Raw genomic sequence first — 20454 nt, forward strand, 5'->3', positions numbered from 1 at the left:
TTACCAAAGGGGAAAGGGGTGGGAGGGGATAAATTAAGGGTTTGGGATTAACATATACATACTACTATGTATAAAACAGATGAACAACAAGGACCTACTGTATAGCACAGGGAACTCTACTCATTATTCTGTAATAACCTATGTGGGAAAAGAATCTGAAAAAGAATAGGTATATGTGTATGTATAACTAAATCACTATGCTGAACACCTGAAACTAACACAACATTGTAAATCAACTATGTACTCCAACATAAAATGAAATGAAAATTTAAACCAAAGAAAGAAAAAACACTAATATTCCCCTTGGAGATACAAGGGTGGTAACTTACTCTTTTTGTCAGTTGAGTGTCCATCATGAAGTTGTGCACGTGCTTTTCTGCTTTGGTAAGTTCCAGCTTCCTTGCGACCACAGCTACCACCAGGGCTGTGCAACCAGCACCCTGAAAACCAGGAGAGAAAAGAACCCTGAAGAGTTATTATTTTTGGTCTCAAGCACATTAAACAATGTTTTGTACTAAGTACATTACTACAGTTTTTAATCTTCAGATAGTTATCAGTGTCTTCCATCAATATGACAGAAACTGCATGGCCAATACGAACAAGTAACATGCCTTTAGCTTGATGGTAAAAAACTTAAAATAGGTGAACTAAGAACAAATGTGTTTGTATCAAACACATTTTAATCAAAAGAAATAAATGGTAAAACAGCAACTTGCTGAATTTTCAGGGACTTAAAAACAGAGCAAATCAGTTATACATGGATATACAAATTAGTGATTAGCATAAATGCACAGAGAGGAAATAATTATTCTCTAAAAATAATATTCTATAATCTTCTGTGAAGATAAGACCAGCAGGTCTTCAGGGCAATCAACTGTGAAAAGCCAGGGATGGAAATTGATGCATTATGTGTACAACTTCAAACGTGTTCACATGCAGAACAGAAAGGATCACAGTGATCTGAACCTGGACAACAGACATACGTGAAGTGCTGAAGGTCAGGGATAACAGCCTTACTGTTCCAGAGGTTTACCAGCATGAAGAAAGGAATGGGCTACCTTTATTTTGAAAAACTCAACAGTGGTCCTTTTATGAATTATAGGCTATTGTGCTGATGTCTTAGGAAGAGTCGTGTGACACTGCATGGTGCCCCAGAGATTAAACCCTTCCTGCTCCATGATCAAGGTGCATGCATTCCAAGTTGTGAGGTATGGGGTCTTCTTGGTTGAAAGACCAGTGACTACATGCAGGGTCAGGAGGCAAGGCTGGGGCACCTACAGGAGGGTCCAGGCGAGGAAGTCCAGATCTCCAGACAGAATCTCAACCTTGGGAGGACCACAGAGAATCAAGATTGCCTAGCCATCTCAGTAGGCAGACAACGAGCCACAGGGCACAGGCAGGACCCACAGAATAGGGCCGCAAACAATGAGACTTTACAATATATGGGGATCTTTCAACAGACTGGAATCCTTTTAAACTACTTTTAAATAGCATCCCTTTTATGTTAGCTAAGATGATTAGGATGCTCACTGTATAGCCATCCAAGAGTCTCAAATTCGCACAAGGTAACCTGGTTTTCCTCATTCCCAATAGGTCTCAAAATCATGAGTTATATCTAAGTTTGAGGGAATGGTTATTACTTATAGCATTTCCCTAATATATTATGAATATATTTTTATATCTATAATATTTAAAGACAATATGATATTTAAACAAGCAAGTCAGAAACTTGTATACATAATTTGCTCCTAATTTTATTTTTTAAAAGGAATTCATATTTGTGAAGCAAAGAAATAAGCCCAGCAAGAGCATCTCTCTCAGTGGTTGGAATACCAGTAAATTATTTAGTTCTTTGTGCTTTCCCGAAGAGTCCACATTTTCTACAGTGAATACATATTACTTATACAAACAAATGCTTACACATTTCAAAAATGACAACAGTTTGTAGTTTAAGAAAACGTCTAACCTAACCTTTACATATCTTTATTAACCTTAAAAAAACTCAATCTAGGAAAATGATCTTTCTTCGTACTTACTTTTGTTTTATTAAATAATTAATTATAATCATCTCCATTTGAATTGATAAATGTAATTCAGCCATTCAGTTACTAACCAAAGAAGGAATTTTTGGTCTCACTGAATGAGTTGTTGCAACAAATCTGGCAGGAGGGACAAGACTGAGGAGAAAGGGAGAAAATAAATACACTTGCCCTGTCTTGCTACAACCGGATAATTACAATCATAGAAACATGGCCTTATTAGTAAGTTGATACTGTTTAAATATAATATTTCCAGAGGGTTTAAATATCCCCTTCCACCTAGCTCTATGGAGAAATCAGTATCCTCAGAAATGAAGTGGTACTGATGATAGGATCAGAGAAAGAAGCCAGAAGGTATTAGACCTACCTGGTTTAACCTTCAGATTTTGGAGATGAGGCAATTAAGGCAGAGTAAGTGATTATTCAATTATGAACTCAGAGTAGCATTGGTATATTTCCCACCCTTTACCTCATCTCATAATACTTTTCTGTATATGTAAGATCACATATATTCTTACTTGTGGTCACTTCCATATTCATGACACAATATGAAGCACTGTATTTCAAAGCAAAACAAATACTCTTAGAGTATGAATGTTTAAAAATTGAGGAATATGGTTACCAAAATAAGGCAAAACATTATTCTTATTTTATAACTGGTGCAACTTTTAAATCAGTGTTTTTTAAACTTAAATGTGACTAGAATCTTTTAAAGCTCTCCATGTGATTCCAACACAAAGTCACTGCTTTAAGTGAAGGATGATATGGAAAGGAAATGGCAAACTCCATCACTTACTTTCTCATTTAAACACGAGGTAAAGGTTCTTACCAGAGTCATTTCACTTATGAAGACATTCTGATAAACAAGGAGCATAAAGGAAGAGGACAGAGAGGACAAGGTCAGAAATGTATGGGCTGTGTGATAGCTATCTTGATATTTTGGGCTGTGTACAGACAATGAAAGCAAGTGATTTTTATGGCTGGATACCAATGAAAGAAAAGAATGGCCTTTGGAAGCATCTACACCTATTATGTTGACTTTCAGACACGTGCCGCAAAATCTAAATAAGTTACAGTATACTGATGAGAGGCTAGCCTGAATTGGTGGAAGGAATCAGTGGCCACCCAGGCTAGCCTTCTGTACCTACCCACAGTGTGATGGCATTTGTTTGACAGAAACGGGATCACCTGTTGTATGTAGGCTCCCAGGCATTCCTCGATCAGTGAGCCAAGGGAAAGTCAAGAGCTTTTTAATAAGCAGCAGATATAAAAATCTGAGGGGCTTCTACCACTGGAGAGATAGCTATAAGTGGCAGTTGGCACTATAAGCTGAATATTGTTCTCCTTTGGCAGGAGGCCACTGCTGCAATTCTTCTGGAAAGAAATCAAAATCCCAACAGGAGTGGAAAATCACTGGTATCAAGAGCCTTTGGAAGTTGATTTTTTATTTGTGCTTATTCTTGAGTGATATTTTTTCCCACTGCCAGCCCATTTCTTGCTGAGTGTTCTCTAGCTCACCAAAGTCTTGTGTATTAAATGATTACCTCTGTTGTAAACTAGAGAAGCAAGTGAATCTGACAGTTAAGTAATTAGTGAAACCATTGCCTATATCCCTCACTACATTATCTTAACTGTACCCTTTAAATTGTACCCCAAGAGCCACTTAGAAACCTCTTTTTCTTCAAAGTCCATTACTCCTTATATGTAAGTCTTACACCTCCCTAGGTTCTTAATAAATCATAAGAAGACTTGATATGTATAGAATCAGGTTTCAAAAAAGTAACTTAAAAAAAAAAACTTTTAGAGTTATGCAAAATGAAGCTGGCTTACCCCTGAAAGGTGCAAGGTAAGTTCCTGCCAACACATTAATTGTTATAGTAATTTAAGTAATGGCATGATGTTATTGTCCACTCAGTGTCTATTTCCTGGACTATTCTGTTCCATAAAATGAATAGAATGAAAGTAAATATGCTTTTACAACATTTTCTCCAAATCTTGTCATGATCACAATGGATATAGAAACAGTTGGGACTAACATATGTTATTCTCTGAAATGAAGATCCCTGCATGCCTTTAACAAGATGAGTCATAGTCCTTTTACCAAAGTCAGAAAATGTATCCTGGTTACTTTTCTCTCATTTCATTTATGTTATTAAGAAAAAGCTAAGCAAACCACTAACTTGCCACTTCAAGATGCTCAGACAACGAAAAACTAAATAAAAAACAAAACAAAACATGGTGTTTATGACGCCAATACATTAAAGTCAAAGGTTTAGGTTTTCCTTGGCTAGTTTATCATCTTTCCTTCTAACAAATTAGATGTTGCAAGAGAGAGAGGAGGAGGGGGGGAGAGAGGCCTTGTCCTTAGAAAAGATAAGTAAGTATTAATGCTCGTTGTGCCAGATCAAAGTGAACAGACAAATGACAATCAGAACGCATAAGCTATAGTTGAATCCCAACACCAGGAGAGTCTTAGATGCTGCCAAATTAAAATGCAGTGCCTGCATAGCAAACGAAACTGTAAGAAAAGAGACAATCTACAGAATGGGAGAAAATATTTGTAAACAATGCGACCGACAAGGGCTTAATCTCCAAAATATACGAACAGCTCATACAACTCAATATCAAAAAACCAGGGACTTCCCTGGTGGCACAGTGTTTAAGAATTCACCTGTCAATGCAGGGGACACAGGTTCAAGCCCTGGTCCGGGAAGATCCCACTGGCCATGAGCAAATAAGCCCATGTACCACAGCTACTGAGCCTGTGCTCTAGAGCCCACGAGCCACAACTACTGAGCCCACGTGCCTAGAGCCCATGCTCCGCAACAAGAGAAGTCACCACAATGAGAAGCCCGCGCACTGCAATGAATAGTAGCCCCCACTTGCTGCAACTAGAGAAAGCCCATGCACAGCAACAAAGACCCAATGCAGCCAAAAGAAAAAAAAAAAACGACTCAATTGAAAAAGTGGGCAGAACACCTAAATAGACATTTCTCCAAAGAAAACATACAGATGACCAAGAGTCACATGAAAAGATGCTCAACATCACTAATTATTAGAGAAATGCAAATTAAAACTACAATGAGGTATCACCTCACACCAGTCAGAATGGCCAAAAAGTCTACAAATGACAAATGCTGGAGAGGGTGTGAAGAAAAAGGAACCCTCCTACACTGTTGGTGGGAATGTAAATTGGTACAACCACTACAGACAAGAGTATGCAGGTTCTTAAAAAAACTAGAGTTGCCATATGATCCAGCAATCCCATTCCTGGGCATATATCCACACAGAACTACATTCAAAAAGATACATGCACCCATATGTTCACAGCAGCACTATTTGCAATAGCCAAGACATGGGAACAGCCTAAATGTCCATCGACAGAGGAATGGATAAAGAAGATGTGGTGTGTATATATATATATATATATATATATATATATATATCCACAATGGAATATTACTCAGCCATAAAAAAGAATGAAATAATGCCATTTGCAGCAACATGGATGCAACTAGAGATCATCATACTGAGTGAAGTCTGACAGAGAAAGAGAAATACTATATGATATCACTTATATGTGGAATCTAAAATATGGGACAAATGAACCTATCTACAAAACAGAAACAGACTCACAGACATAGACATCGGACTTGTGGTTGCCAACGGGGAGGTGGGGAGGGAGAGGGATGGACTGGGAGTTTGAGTTTAGTAGATATAAACTGTTACATTTAGAATGGATAAACAACCAGGTCCCTACTGTATAGTACAGGGAACTATATTCAATAACCTGTGTTAAACCATAATGAAAAAGAATATGAAAAAGAATGTATATACGTGTATAACTGAGTGACTTTTGTACAGCAGAAATTAGCACAACGTTGTAAATCAACTCTACTTCAATAAAAAAAAATAAATTAAGATGTAGTGCCCTTCTCTGTTGTATTCTTCTCTAATATAGCACATACAATGAAAGCCATGTCGGTCCCTAGAATTTAAAAGAAGTTCAAGCAGCTCGTTTTCCCCAAGATCATTCATCACACAGTGTTTGAAAAATTCAGAGAAGTGACATATTTTTACTTTAGATCACTGGTGATGCTGATCCTACTAACACTTTTAAGAATGATTTTGAAATACCACTTTGGGATCAAGCTTTAATAACTTAATACACAAGGCTATGGAGAGGGAAATTCCTTTAATAGCACACCGGGGAAAGGTTTTGATTCTTTTCTTATTTAAAAAAGCATCTGCCAAAGATTCAACATAATAATAATAAAATTTATAATTTGGGGGGAAATTCCAGAATACTCACCATCACAGAGAAGCACTCTGCCAAAAACTGCTAAAGTTCCAATTATTCCAGTGTTAAATTAATTATCATCCTGGGTCTTACAATAGCTCCTAAAAGGCCAAACTTTAGTTTGATAGCTGATTGATTGCCTATCACTAATGACAATTTCTTAACATATTTTGAAAAAATCATGCTTTCTACTGAAAATGCACCTAAGTTAAAGATTAACTTGCATTTTAAAATATTAACTTGTTCTTCAAAGGGAAGGTAAAATGAGTACTTGAAAACATTACCCATGTTTTTGTCCCTGGGGTTGACTGATTCAATATCCTAGAAAAATAAATACCTTTTTTAGTGCACTTGCCTGACAATTATTCTTTCATAAAGATACATAAAACAAGCATTTCTGGCAAGTAAGAAGGATTCTATAAAACATTCAGCTTCACTATAATATCCCATTGGAGTTTTACAAGATCTCTTTAGGTTATGAAAATAAACAACATTCAAGATAACTTTGAAGATAAATTCCCTCTGAGTATCTTCAAATACAGTTGGCCCTTGAACAAGAAGGGGGTTAGGGATGCCCACCCTCCTTGTTGTTGAAAAGCCGAGTATGACTTACAGTGGGCCCTCCATAGCTGTGAATTCAATCACCCATGGATTGTGTAGTACTACAGAATTTACTACTGAAAAATATCTGCAATAAGTGGATCCAGGCAGTTCAAACTGGTGTTGATCAAGGGTCAACTGTATTGTTGATAGGAGGGCAGAGGTCAGTTAAAACGTTCTCATCCTAAGGAAGAGGGGAGAAGGTGTGTGTGGGTTTTTGAGTTCAGTGATAAAACCTGGGTTTAGGAACCCCAACTCTCCTTTAGAGTCATTTGCTTGTTTAGCTCCTTGTGTGCTCTGGTGGCTGGAAAGAGGAAGAGATACATAAGACGGGTCATTAACAATGAGTCATCCTCAGGTTTAAATCTCCTTATTAGCAATGGTGCCAATGTGAGCGCACGCGTTTCAGAGACAGGAAGGGCAGCTCTGCCAATTCAAAGTGCTGATAGTTTAGAAAATGTAGGTGGAATTGTAGAGACAATATGAGTCGAATACTAGAAGGTCACAACAACTTTCAGCTATATTTGCCTGTACCTGGAAAAAAGCAGCTGTCTTATTTCTTCAGAAATTTTCTTGGGGAGAAGTGAAGGTCTGCTTAGGGCAATGGTGGGGAATTTAGCTTTAGGACTGAAAAGGCCCATCATCCCCTCCAGCTGCTCTGCACAAAACAGAAATTATGCTAAGAATTTAAAGATACGCTCTCTTCAGTGAGGCTTTATTTGATGAGATTCAATGAACATGCCAGAAAGTACCAAAAAACAAAAAGTAAGGTAAAAACCTCTTCAAGGTTATTATTTGATATTAAACACCTCATATCAAATTGTACAAGACATATAAAAGATCCTGAGATTTTTTTTTTTTCCTTATTCACACATGCAACACCAAGGAATGGCTCTAGTCTAGTTTTTCAGGGCTCCTACTTCTACTGGCAGGGTAAAAGTAATCCTTAAATGCAAAGACAGGAAGTAGCAGGAATATAATCATACTTTAGGTTTAGCCTTCTTTAATACCAGTCATTCTCTTACTATAAGCTCTGGCTAATTTATGGCTCTCTTTTGGAATATCTTCTGATTGAATTAACACGGTAGTGTTACTACCCTTCAGGGTGAAAACTACTGAACTCTGACAATTGACTGAGATGCCATGTGACCTTAAATCAAGACTCTTTGATACCTGGTAAATTTGATGATGACAATTATGAAGTGTTCTTATCCTAATGTGGTGTAAAAAAGTGATTACTGTTTTATTTTTGCTCCCCGAATAAAATTAAAAAAATTAACTGGTGTGATTTTTAAATTATTACAAAGTGGAAAACCTTTATGCATTGCTTTTGTTTATACAGAATTACTGATGGGATGGAAGAAGCTTAAATTGGTCATATCTGAAGTCACCTCACTTTTGTTGAGGAATACATAGTGGACTTGTTGAAATCTAGGGTTTACAGGTCACTATCAGTAGAGGACCACTTATCAGATAATAACCAGTATCCCTAGGACTGTGCAGATATTACTCCATATTTAAAAATAATTTATGCCAAAAAATGCAGTCATCCATACTCTAAATAGTTAAAGGGCCAACAGGAGATGTCATAATTTTACAAAAGTAGAGAAGCAAAAATTAAAAATGAATGATTTTCATTTTAATATAAGACTAGAGATACTCTTACTAATGAGGCTGTATTCTACTCTTGAAACAAACATATATACCCATAGGTAAGGAAAAATGATAGCATTCAGCTTGTGTTGTATCTTTTTTTTTTTTGTGGTACGCGGGCCTCTCACTGTTGTGGCCTCTCCCGTTATGGAGCACTGGCTCCGGCCGCGCAGGCTCAGCGGCCATGGCTCACGGGCCCAGCCGCTCCGTGGCATGTGGGATCTTCCCGGACCGGGGCACGAACCCGTGTCCCCTGCAGCAGGCAGGCTCTCAACCACTGCGCCACCAGGGAAGCCCTTGTGTTGTATCTTTATGTACAGATATAAAATGGTAGATAGGGTAACTTTTTAAATGCTAAGCAAATCAATTACTTTATTATAAAGTTGGAGATACTGAGAAACTAGCTGGTACTGACAAAAAGCTAAGACACCATGATGTAACACTGTTATTTGCCTGCCTTCAACCAAAAGGATAAAGCCATTTAAACTTCATCCCAGAGTTTATCATGACATCCAGAACAATAAATCCTCAGCACCTCCTCAAAAAGTGGAAGGATAGGGGATCGGAATCAAGATGGTGGAGTAGTAGGACATGGAACTCATCTCTTCCCACAAATACATCAAGAATACATGTACAAATGGAACATTTCTCACAGAACACCTACTGAACACTAGCAGAACACCTCAAACATCTGAAAGGACAAGAAAGATCTCCAAGTAATGGGGTAGGACAAAAGGGGCTGTGCAATTTAGGAAGCAGAGCTGAAATCTTTGCCCACGGCTATGCAAACTGCAGATTCACACCTCCGCAGCTGGCTTTGTAAATGCAGTGCCTGTGGAACATCTGAACGGACAACTGGTGCTCCCATGGCTGGGACGGGTCTGGCCTTAGCAGCTGTGGGCTTTGTGGGCACGTACACATGGGGGCTGGGCTGGGCCAGGGTCTGAGATGCCCCCATAGCTCCCACAGTGGGTCCAGGTGTGTGATGACTGCAGTCCTGGGACCTGACTTCAGCGGCCCTGTGCTAGTGGCTTTGTGAAAAACAAAGACTGAGAAGCACCAGGGCTGATAGTCAGCATACCCATGGTTACATAGGGGCAAAGGGCAGTGCTAACAACAGTGTGCTTTGTGAGCCTGCTTAATGGATGAAAGTGGCATAGCAGAGTACGCTCACAGGTGAACAGGCCCAGTGGAGGAATACTCAGTGGCTTCTCTCCCCATGGGAGCACTCCAATCCCGTCCACCTCACCCTGCATATCAGAAATGCAGCTCAGAAATGGAGCTGGGGGCTTCTACTCCAACAACTAGGGAGCAGACTCTGCCCTGGACAGGTCAGTGACAGCCACAGAGCAAAGAGGAGGCCCTGCTCAATATCCAGTGCAGGCTCTGGTCACCACAACGTCAGTCACACCTCCTATCAAGGGGATAATGGCCAGAGTACACTCAGGAAAGAGGTGGCAGTCATCCATACTAAAAACAGCCTTCACACCGAAAAATATTAATGAGTTGACATGCAGGCTACACAGGGACGTTCCCACATAAAAATAGTCCTCCAAGACCACAGTAGATAATTGTTCTTCCTAAACTCATAGAGCAACAGAAATATAAGTAAAATGAAAGCAGAGAAACCACTCCCAATTAAAAGGTCGAGATAATTCCCCTGAAAGAACAAACAATGAAACAGCTCTCTTCAGTCTAATAGTCATCGAGTTCAAAAAGGAGATAATGAAAAATCTGAAGGAATTAAGAAAGGCTATTGACAGAAATGCAGATTACTGTAAAAAGGAACTAGAAACTATAAGGAGGAACCAAGAAAAATTAGAGAATTCATTTGAAGAAACAAAAGCTGAACTAAAGGCTATGAATAGCAGAATGCATAATGCAGAAGAACAAATTAGTGATCTAGAAGATAGAATAATGGAAATCACCCAATCAGGACAGCAGACAGAAACCCAAATGAAAACAGAAAGAAAGCAGTATAGGAGACCTATGGGATAACATAAAGCATGCCAATCTACACATAATAGAGATCCCAGAAAGAGAATAGAGAATTGAAAATGTATTTGAAGAAATTATGGCTGAAAACTTCCCAAAACTAAAGAAGGAAACAGATATCCAGATACAGGAAGCACAGAGGGTCCTGAACAAGATAAACCCAAATAGACCTACACCAAGATATATTATAATAAAAATGGCAAAAGTTAAAGAGGATTCTAAAGGCAGCAAGAGAAAAACAAATAGTTAATTGCAAGGCAACCCCCCATAAGGCTATTAGCGGATTTCTCTACAGAAATGATGCAGGCCAGAAGGGAGTAACAAGATATATTCAAAGTCCTAAAAGGGAAAAATCTGCAACCTAGGATACTCTACCCAGCAAGATTATCATTTAGAATAGACGGAGAAATAAAGAATTTTTTAGACAAGTAAAAACTAAAAGAATACAGCAATACTAAACCTACCCTAAAGAAAATATGGAAATGTCTTCTTTAAATAGAAAAGTAGCAAGAATCTGTAGAAAAGAGAAAATCACAATTGGAAAGTAAATCACTTAAATAAGACAGTACACAGATTAAAAAAATCAAAAAAATTCTGTGAAAGCAATAACCACAATGAACAGAAAAAGGATGAAAATGAAGATCCAAAATAGGACATCAAAATCATAAAATGTGGGGGAAAAGAATAAGAAAATGTAGATTTTTTTTTTCTAGAATGTGTTTGAGGCTATATGACTACCAGTATAAAGCAAGTAGATATAGGAAGGGGTTATCATACTTAAACACAGCAACCACAAATCAAAAACATACAATAGAGTCACAAAAACCAAAAAGAAGAGAACATAAGCATAATACAAAAGAAAATCATTAAACTACAAAAGGAAAAACAAAAAGAAAAAGAAAGGGACAAAGAAGAAATACAAAATCAATGGAAAAACAAGGTTAAAATGGCAATAAATACATATCTATCAATAATTACCTTAAATGTCAATGGACTAAATGCTCCAATCAAAAGACACAGAGTGGTAGACTGGATAAAAAAACAAGATCCTACAATATGCTGCCTACAAGAGACACACTTTAGGGCAAAGCACAGATAAATTAAAAGTGAGGGGATGGAAAAAGATATTTCATGCAAATGGAAAGGACAAGAAAGTGGGGGGGGGCACAATGCTTATATCAGACAAAATAGACTTTAAAACAAAGGCTATAAAGAAAGATAAAGAAGGACACTATATAATGATAAAAGGATCAATACAAGGAGAGAATATTACACTTGTCAATATATATGCACCCAATATAGGTACACTCGAATACATAAAACAAATACTAACAGACATAAAGGGAGAAATTGACAGGAATACAATAATAGTAGGAGACTTTAACACCCCACTCACATCAAAAGATAGATCTTCAACAGAGAAAATCAATAAGGCAACAGAGATCTTAAATGATACAACATAACAGTTAGACTTAATTAGGACATTACATCCAAAAAAAGCAGAATACACATTCTTTACAAGTGCACATGGAACATTCTCTAGGATTGACCACATACTTGGGCACAAAACAAGCCTCAGCAAATTGAAGAGTACAGAAATGACTTCAAGCATCATTTCTGACCATAATGGCATGAAACTAGAAATCAACCACAGAAATGAGAAAAAAAAAACAATTACATGGAGACTAAACAACATGCTACTATAAAACCAATGGGTCAATGATGAAATCAAAGAAGAAATTAAAAAATACCTTGAGGCAAATGAAAATGAAAACACAACCATACAAAATCCATGGCATGCAGCAAAGGCAATTCTTAGAGGGAAGTTCATAGTAATACAGGTCTTCCTTAAGAAACAAGAAAAATCTCAAACAATCTAACCCGTCTAAAAGAATTATAAAATGAATGATAAACAAAACCTAAAGTCAGCAGAAGGAAGGAGATAATAAAGATCAGCGAGGAAGTAAATAAAATAGAGATTTAAAAACTATAGAAGAAATTAATAAAACCAAGAGCTCGTTCTTTGGAACGGTAAGAAAATTTACAAACCTCTGGCTAGGCTCACCATGAAGAAAGAGAGATGACCTAAATAAATAAATAAAATAAGAAATCAAAGAGGAGAAATCACAACAGATACAGTAGAAATACAAAAAAACATGAGAATACTATGAACAATTATATGCCAACAAATTTGACAACTTCAAAAAAATGAACAACTTTCTAGAAATATACAGCCCACCAAAACTGAATCAAGAAGAAATAGATAACTTGAACAGACCAATCACTAGAAATGAAATCGAATCAGTAATAAAAAAACTCGCTACAAACAAAAGCTCAGGACCAGATGGTTTCACTGGGAAATTCTACCAAACATACAAAGAAAAACTTATACTGATTCCTTTCAAACTCTTCCAAAAGATTGAAGATGAAGGAATACTCCCAAAGACATTCTATGAAGCCAGGATCACCCTGACGCCAAAACCAGACAAAAACAGTAACAACAAAGAAAATTACAGGCCAATATCTTTGATGAATATAGATGCAACAATTCTGAACAAAATATTAGCAAAGTGAATCCAACAGCACATAAGAAATGTCATACACCACGACCAAGTGGGATTCATCCCAGGTTCACAAGGATGGTTCAACACACACAAATCGATCAATGTGATACACCACATCAACAAAAGAAAAGACAAAAACCACATGATCATCTCAACAAATGCAGAAGAAAACATTTGATAAAATTCAGCATCTATTCATGATAAAAACCCTTATGAAAGTGGGTATAGAGGGAACATATCTCAACATAAAAGCTATTTATGACAAACCCACAGGCAGTATAATACACAATGGTGAAAAGATGAAAGCCTTCCTGCTAAAATCTGGAACAAGACAAGGATACCCACTCTCACCACTTCTCTTCAACACTGTAGTGGAAGTCCTAGCCACAGCAATCAGACAAGAAAAAGAAATAAAAGTTATTCAGTTTCGTAGGGAAGAGGTAAAATTGTCATTATGCAGATAACATGATAATATATATAGAAAACCTTGAAGACTCCACACAAAAACTACTAAAACTGATAAACTAATTCAGCAAGGTAGCAGGATACAACATTAACATACAGAAATTGGTTGCATTTCTTTACACTAATAATGAAATATAAGAAAGGGAATGCAAACTAGCAATCCCTTTTAAAATTGCACCAAAAAAAATACTTAGGAATAAATCTCACCAAGGACATGAAAGACTTATATGCTGAGAACTACACAGCATTAATACAGGAAATTAAAGATGATTCAAAGAAATGGAAAGCTATCCCATGCTCTTGGATTGAAAGAATTAATACTATTAAAATGAGCATACTACCCAAAGCAATCTACAGATTCAATGTGATCCCTATTAAATTACCCATGACATTTTTCACAGAAATAGAGCAAATAATTCTAAAATTTATATGGAATCATAAAAGACCCAGAATTGCCAAAGCAATCCCGAGGAAAAAGAACAAAGCTGGAGGCATAAACCTCCCAGACTTAAGATGATACTACAAGGCTATAGTAATCAAAACAGCAAGGTATTGGCACAGAAACAGACATACAGATAAATGGAACATAATAGAGAGCCCAGAAATAAACCTGCACACCTATAAATGATTAATCTTCAACAAAGGAGGCAAGAATATACAATGGAGAAAAGACAGTCTCTTCAGCAGGTGGTGTTGTGAAAGTTGGACAGCCCCATGTAAATCAATGAAGTTAGGACCCACGCTCACACCGTACACAAAAATAAACTCAAAATGGCTCAAAGACCTAAAATATAAGACAAGACACCATAAAACTCCTAGAAGAGAACATAGGCAAAACATTCTCTGACATAAATTGTACCAATGTTTTCTTGGGTCAGCCTTCCAAGGCAAAAGACATAAAAACAAAAATAAGCAAATGGACCTAATCAAACTTACAAGCCATTGCACAGCAAAGGAAACTATAAACAAAATGAAAAAACCTACGGAATGGGAGAAAATATTTGAAAATGATGTCACCAACAAGGGCTTAATCTCCAAAAAAAACTAAACAACCCAATCAAAAAATGGGCAGAAGACCTAAATAGACATTTCTCCAAAGAAGACATACAGATGGCCAACAGGCACATGAAAAAGATGCTCAACATCACTAATTATTAGAGAAATGCAAATCAAAGCTACAATGAGGTACCACCTCACACCAGTCAGAATGGCCATTATTAAAAAGTCTACAAATAACAAATGCTGCAGAGGGTCTGGAGAAAACGGAACCCTCCTACATTGTTGGTGGGAATGTAAGTTGGTGCAGCCACTATGGAAAACAGTATGGAAGTTCCTCAGAAAACTAAAAGTAGAGTTGCCATATGATCCAGCAATCCCACTCCTGGGCATATAACCAGACAAAACTATAATTCAAAAAGATACAAGTACCCCTAGGTTCATAGCAGCACTATTTACAATAGCAAAGACATGGAAACAACCTAAATGTCCATCAACAGATGAATGGATAAAGAAGATGTGGTATATATACACACACACACACACACACACACACACACACACACACACACACACACTGGAATACTACTAAGCCATAAAGAAGAATGAAATAATGCCATTTGCAGCAACATGGATGGACCTAGAGATTATCATACTAAGCAAAGTGAGTCAGAAAGAAAAAGACAAGTACCATATGATATCACATGTGGAATCTAAGATACCACACAAATCAACATATCTATAAAACAAAAACCGACTCACAGACATAGAAAACGAACTTTTGATTGCCAAGGCGGGTGGGATAGGGGAGGGAAGAATTGGGAGTTTGGGATTAGTAGAGGCAAACTATTATATATAGGATCGGTAAACAACAAGATTCTACTGTATAACATAGGGAACTATACTATATTCAATATCCTGTGACAAACCATAAAGGAAAAAGAATATGAAAAAATATATATTATGTATAACTGAGTCACTGTGCTGTACAGAAGAAATTAATACAACGTTGTAAAACAACTATATTTCAATAACATTTTTTAAAAAAGAGGAAGGATAGAAGAATAAGGAAAAAGTAAGTAATTGCAACCATTATAGTTTTCTCTTGAAGGGTAATGAGGGACCTTGTCTATTAGGCAATCCTATGATCTTAGGTTTTTAAAATAATACCCAGGGGAAAGGAAGAGATCTTTGTCTCTTAAGCTCTAATATTAGTTAGGTCTTGGTAAAAGGAAAATTTCTACTTGACTTGTTTGATCTATCACAATGGAATTCTTGTTCAGGCATTTCAGTATATGAAGTCCACTTGTTTTAGTATTTTCATAATCATCTATGTATAGCATTGTAAACACAACCTAAAACTCATTTAAAAAGCTTTGCATGATTGTCTTGGATTTACAATTTACATTTCAGGCAAGGAGAAGTTATTTTTTGATAAGACCATTTGTTTCTCTCTTAGAAATATTCTGGAAAACTCTCTCTCCTCATGGTTTAACAATATATTTCTGCCAAGACCATGGCTGAAATGTCCTAAATCTTAATGTCCTTGGCTCCCAAAAATATAACTCATGACATAAATTAAGCTATTTAAAAATTTTAAATTACATTTTAATTTTGAGTTTTTACCAATGAAATGTGAACATCTAAGATGATCCTATGACATAATTCATTAGCTTTATGAAGAAATAATGCAGTGCTAATTTCTTGATGTCTACATTTTTGAAATAGGAAAGCTTTGTAGGTATTAGCATTCAGATCAACTGTATTTTACTTCAAAGTGAAAAAAAAACACATAAAGGTATAAATTCTATCAAAATTTCCTAAACACAAGAATAAGAAAATTGAAATATAAAAGAACACAAAGAATCATAGTACTTCAGAGACAATACACAAGATAATTCAGGGATGACCCTGTGCTCTCCCAGGAGTATTGTGAATTGCGTTTCTTTTTCACAATTTATTAAAGGCCAGAGAGATGACTCATGAGAAATGTGACAATATGTATTTTACCTAAACATGCATTGCAAAAGTCCCGGGGAGAACAGGCTGGAAAAAGATAGAAAAAAAAAAAAGGAAAAAGAAAAAAAAAAGCCTGTAATTTTTTTTAAAAAGTCATATCTAGCTTAGACAATCCCAAAGTAACAAACGGGTATTTAAACTTCCTGATATCAAAAGCAAAAAAAAAAAAAAAAATTGTCTCACAAAAGAGAAACACAGTTCATCTAAAGGAAACTAACCTTTTCTATAGACTCTGAAAAAAATTTATATCTTAGGAAACTATATTCGTCAGCCACTCTCTGTAATAGTTTCTAGGTAACTGCAATACATAGGCTCTTCATCCCCAGGAAATTTACATGGGATATAACCAATTCCCAGAAGCTCACCCCCAGAAGACTGCTCTGTGGCCTGCCTCTGTGGGAATTTATTTGGCCGATGGATAGAGACAATGCAACTCTACACAGTATTTCAATTAGGCTAGTCAAAGAGCACCCAATTTCTCTATATGCAAGTAAACAATTTTTGATTGGGTCAATTAAGAAATGTCTGTTCCTTAAGAGGGAGATGGAATGGAGCTCCTCAGCTTAAGGACAGAGGGACTGTTTTCACCATGAGCTTAGAGGACAGCAGTGAAGTCACTGTAAATTTCACTGCATATAACATTTTTGTGTCCATATAGATTAAAAGTGGCTTATAAAATATTTTCTAAAAATAAACTAGGATCACCAGTGACATCTAAGCAAGGAAGTAGTTCAATGAACTAAATATAAAATTTGTGCCATCAGATGAGATTTTGCAGGAGCTGTTCTTGAGACATTAGGGACAGAGAAAAAAATCAAGGAAAGATAAAAGTATTACAAGATCCAGGCAAGGTTAACCTCAAACTTGGCTCTGATCCGTAGCAAATGAAGAGGTTTGCATAAACCCTGAGTCATACCTGATTCAAGAATAAAAGGGAGGTATCTTGCCAAAAAGCAAAACCAAGGAAATTGTTTCTAAGAAGCATAAGGGGAAAGACTCTGCAATTACCAGTTCTGTGTTTATAAATAGCATCATTCATGTCCCTTGTGGGCTTGTTATGGGCCCTCCAAAAATACATCCATGCAAATTTTATTTCCCAAAGCATTATACTATATAATAAAATGCTATCTTTTGAGGAAAAAGGAAGTGATCCAAGAGTAAACATAAAGGACCATACCAATTTTAATGAAAAAAAATCACTAAAATTCACAAAACTGTACTTTTCTTTTACAAGCAAACAATGTTACATTATGACCCCAAATTATATTTTCCACGAATGGTCATCTTGTTACTACTGTAACCTTAAAATTAGCCCCCAGGTTTTATTTTCACATCTAGCTATTCAGTGCTACTAAGTGGGAGAAGAATGTTCCCACTCTATGTATGTCATGGGCACTCAGTCCTTCCAGCTAGTTCTGACTCTTGGAACAATCTTCCTAGGCAGCTGCTACAAGGGTACACGCTGCCCTGGCTACCATTCAAAGGCCCTCGCATGGGGAGCCTGTTCCTCTCCTGCCAACTTGTGGGTGGACACAATGAAGGCGTTGGGCAGAGATGCCTAACTTCAGACATTCTGGGAATTTCCTGACTAAGGAGCTTCCAGTACTAGTTCACATCCTTCTGTAGGCAGGAACCAAATAAGTATCAGGCTAATGCTCTTTGCTGTAATCCAATGATAAAAAGAAGATAAGAACCTAGGTCACTAAAAGTGGTGCATCTGGCTTAGACATTTCAAAGTTCACACCACATAATAATAAATTTTAGACAATTTGCTAGCCTTTCATTTTCAGACATCTAAAACAAACGGTACACACCAGCCCTGGCCACATCATAGTGTGTAAGGGGCAAGGAACATGTCTGAGCCTGCTAGGTGTCCCAGAAGAGTGACACATCACCACAGGCAGCAAACCTCACTCAAGAGATCCCCAAGATCTGGCCTCCCACCCCCAGCCTCATGCCACTTTTCCTCTTTCCTCTGTACACTCCTGGCCTGGTGGCCTTACATCAACGTACCAAGCTCCTCCTTGCCTCACTCTCTTCAAATAAACTATTTCCTCTTCCTGGAATGCCCTTCCTTCCCCCCACTTTGCCTGGCTACCTACCCTTCCCACCTCAGTTTAAAAGTCAACTTTCCAGGAATTTATTTCTCTTAGTAGATCCCATTCTTCTCCCTCAGTCCCCCCGAATCTGATCAGAAATCTTACTTCCTCACATACTTGTCACAAATGTAAATAACAATGATTTGTTAATTATTTTAAAAAGTAGGCATTCCCCTGTAAGCTCCATGAAGGCAGGACAGAGACAGTTCATCCCTTTCCTGCTATATTCTCAGTTGCTAGGCCAGCGCCATAATCGGCACTCAACTCAAGTATTTGTTAAAGTGATAAATATTATCTAATTACATAATTGGAAAAAAAATGTAATTCTTCAACCGTTCAACACATTGCAAGATAGTTATTATGGTCCACATTTTACAGATGAGAGAAGTACATTTCAGAGAAGAGGATTTCACTCAAGTTCACATGGCTAATAGGAAATGAAAGAACTCAGACTTAAACAAAGAACTTCTGACCTTGAAGCTGAAGCTCTAAGATCAGATTTGCTCATCAAATTAGCACATAGCCCACAAAGAGCATTCTAGCAGCACTCTGTCCTCAATGGAGCTTCACAATGAAGAGAATTAGGATGAGAACTGTTGATGTTCTCTCTGAACAGAGAACTGATTTATTGATGCTGCCTTCCTGATGTTTGGAAATTGAAGTAGCATACTATGACTTATGCACATGGATGGAATGGTCTAAAGTACTTTCTTGAGTGTTCATCAAAGAGACAGAAAATGAAAAGACACTTACCATAATTCCAGTGAGCAAACAGACTCCTTTCCCACAGTATGTGTTAGGTACCATGTCACCATAACCAATGGAGAGAAAAGTTATTGATATCAACCACATTGCTCCAAGGAAGTTGCTAGTAACATCCTGTTGATCATGGTACCTGAAAAATAGCAAACAAAGCCAGTCCTTCATAATTAATCTAGAGTAGGGCTTCCAAGGGCAGCTTGATTCAATACAGTGAATTTACTAATAGCGTCTACAAAATGCTCTATTTAGAGGTTTTCAAAGCTCATTATTATAAATAAAATTGGAGTTCTACCTAAGCAATCTGAAAGACATCAGAATTTCTCAACTTTAAAAATAATCTGAAAGAGAAACTGTAAAATATGAAAATTGCTTTTCTCACTGGTTTCAGTTGATCAACGCACATTTATCTTTGAATCCTGCTTTGGTCTTGCTCACATCTCATCCTTCCTTGATGCCCACTGATGTGCCCAACTTGTGGAACAATATGCAGTGCCCCGATCTCCCTCCTCACCTTTGTACCAAAAGGAGTCACGGTGTTCCCTTTGCTACCTTTATTTCTTATTGGGCCAACTCCTAGTCATCTTTCAAAATAAGTTCAGGTGGGAGCCTCTTCTATCTACGCTCCTCCCAGCCCATTTCTGGGGCTCCCTCAGTACCCCATATATTCCTCCATCACAGGACTACATTGTAACTGTCTACCTGGAGGTCCTGTACTAGCAATCCTCCTTGAAGATGGAAAATGTACCTTTGATTGCATAATCCATGCCCAGAACTGGAGCTTAATATAAGTTATTACCTCACCAGATACACACAAAGAGTTTATAGTCAAAAAGAGGGAGAGGGATGCAGTTTATCCTCATTATTCTATGAGGTGTCAAATTTTTCTAATGAGAAGAAAGATTTTTATATCAGAAACAGATATAAAATTCTGCTTGAATTATCAATGTGAAACAGTAACCCTG

At 37.2% G+C, this 20454-nt stretch overlaps 1 protein-coding gene across 1 annotated transcript in view; it reads right to left on the minus strand.

The window, feature by feature from the left end:
- The window catches only part of KCNN2 (potassium calcium-activated channel subfamily N member 2), a 183952-nt gene that overhangs the window by 25657 nt on the left and 137841 nt on the right, over positions 1-20454 (minus strand). The window contains exons 4-5 of the mRNA XM_060009004.1: positions 19484-19625; positions 330-440 (exon numbers count right to left, since the gene is read on the minus strand). Of these exons, the coding sequence (XP_059864987.1) occupies positions 330-440; positions 19484-19625 (253 nt within the window). The remainder of the gene's footprint in view (positions 1-329; positions 441-19483; positions 19626-20454) is intronic.

This window comes from Delphinus delphis, chromosome 3 (genome assembly GCF_949987515.2).
Source record: "Delphinus delphis chromosome 3, mDelDel1.2, whole genome shotgun sequence".
NCBI lineage: Eukaryota > Metazoa > Chordata > Mammalia > Artiodactyla > Delphinidae > Delphinus > Delphinus delphis.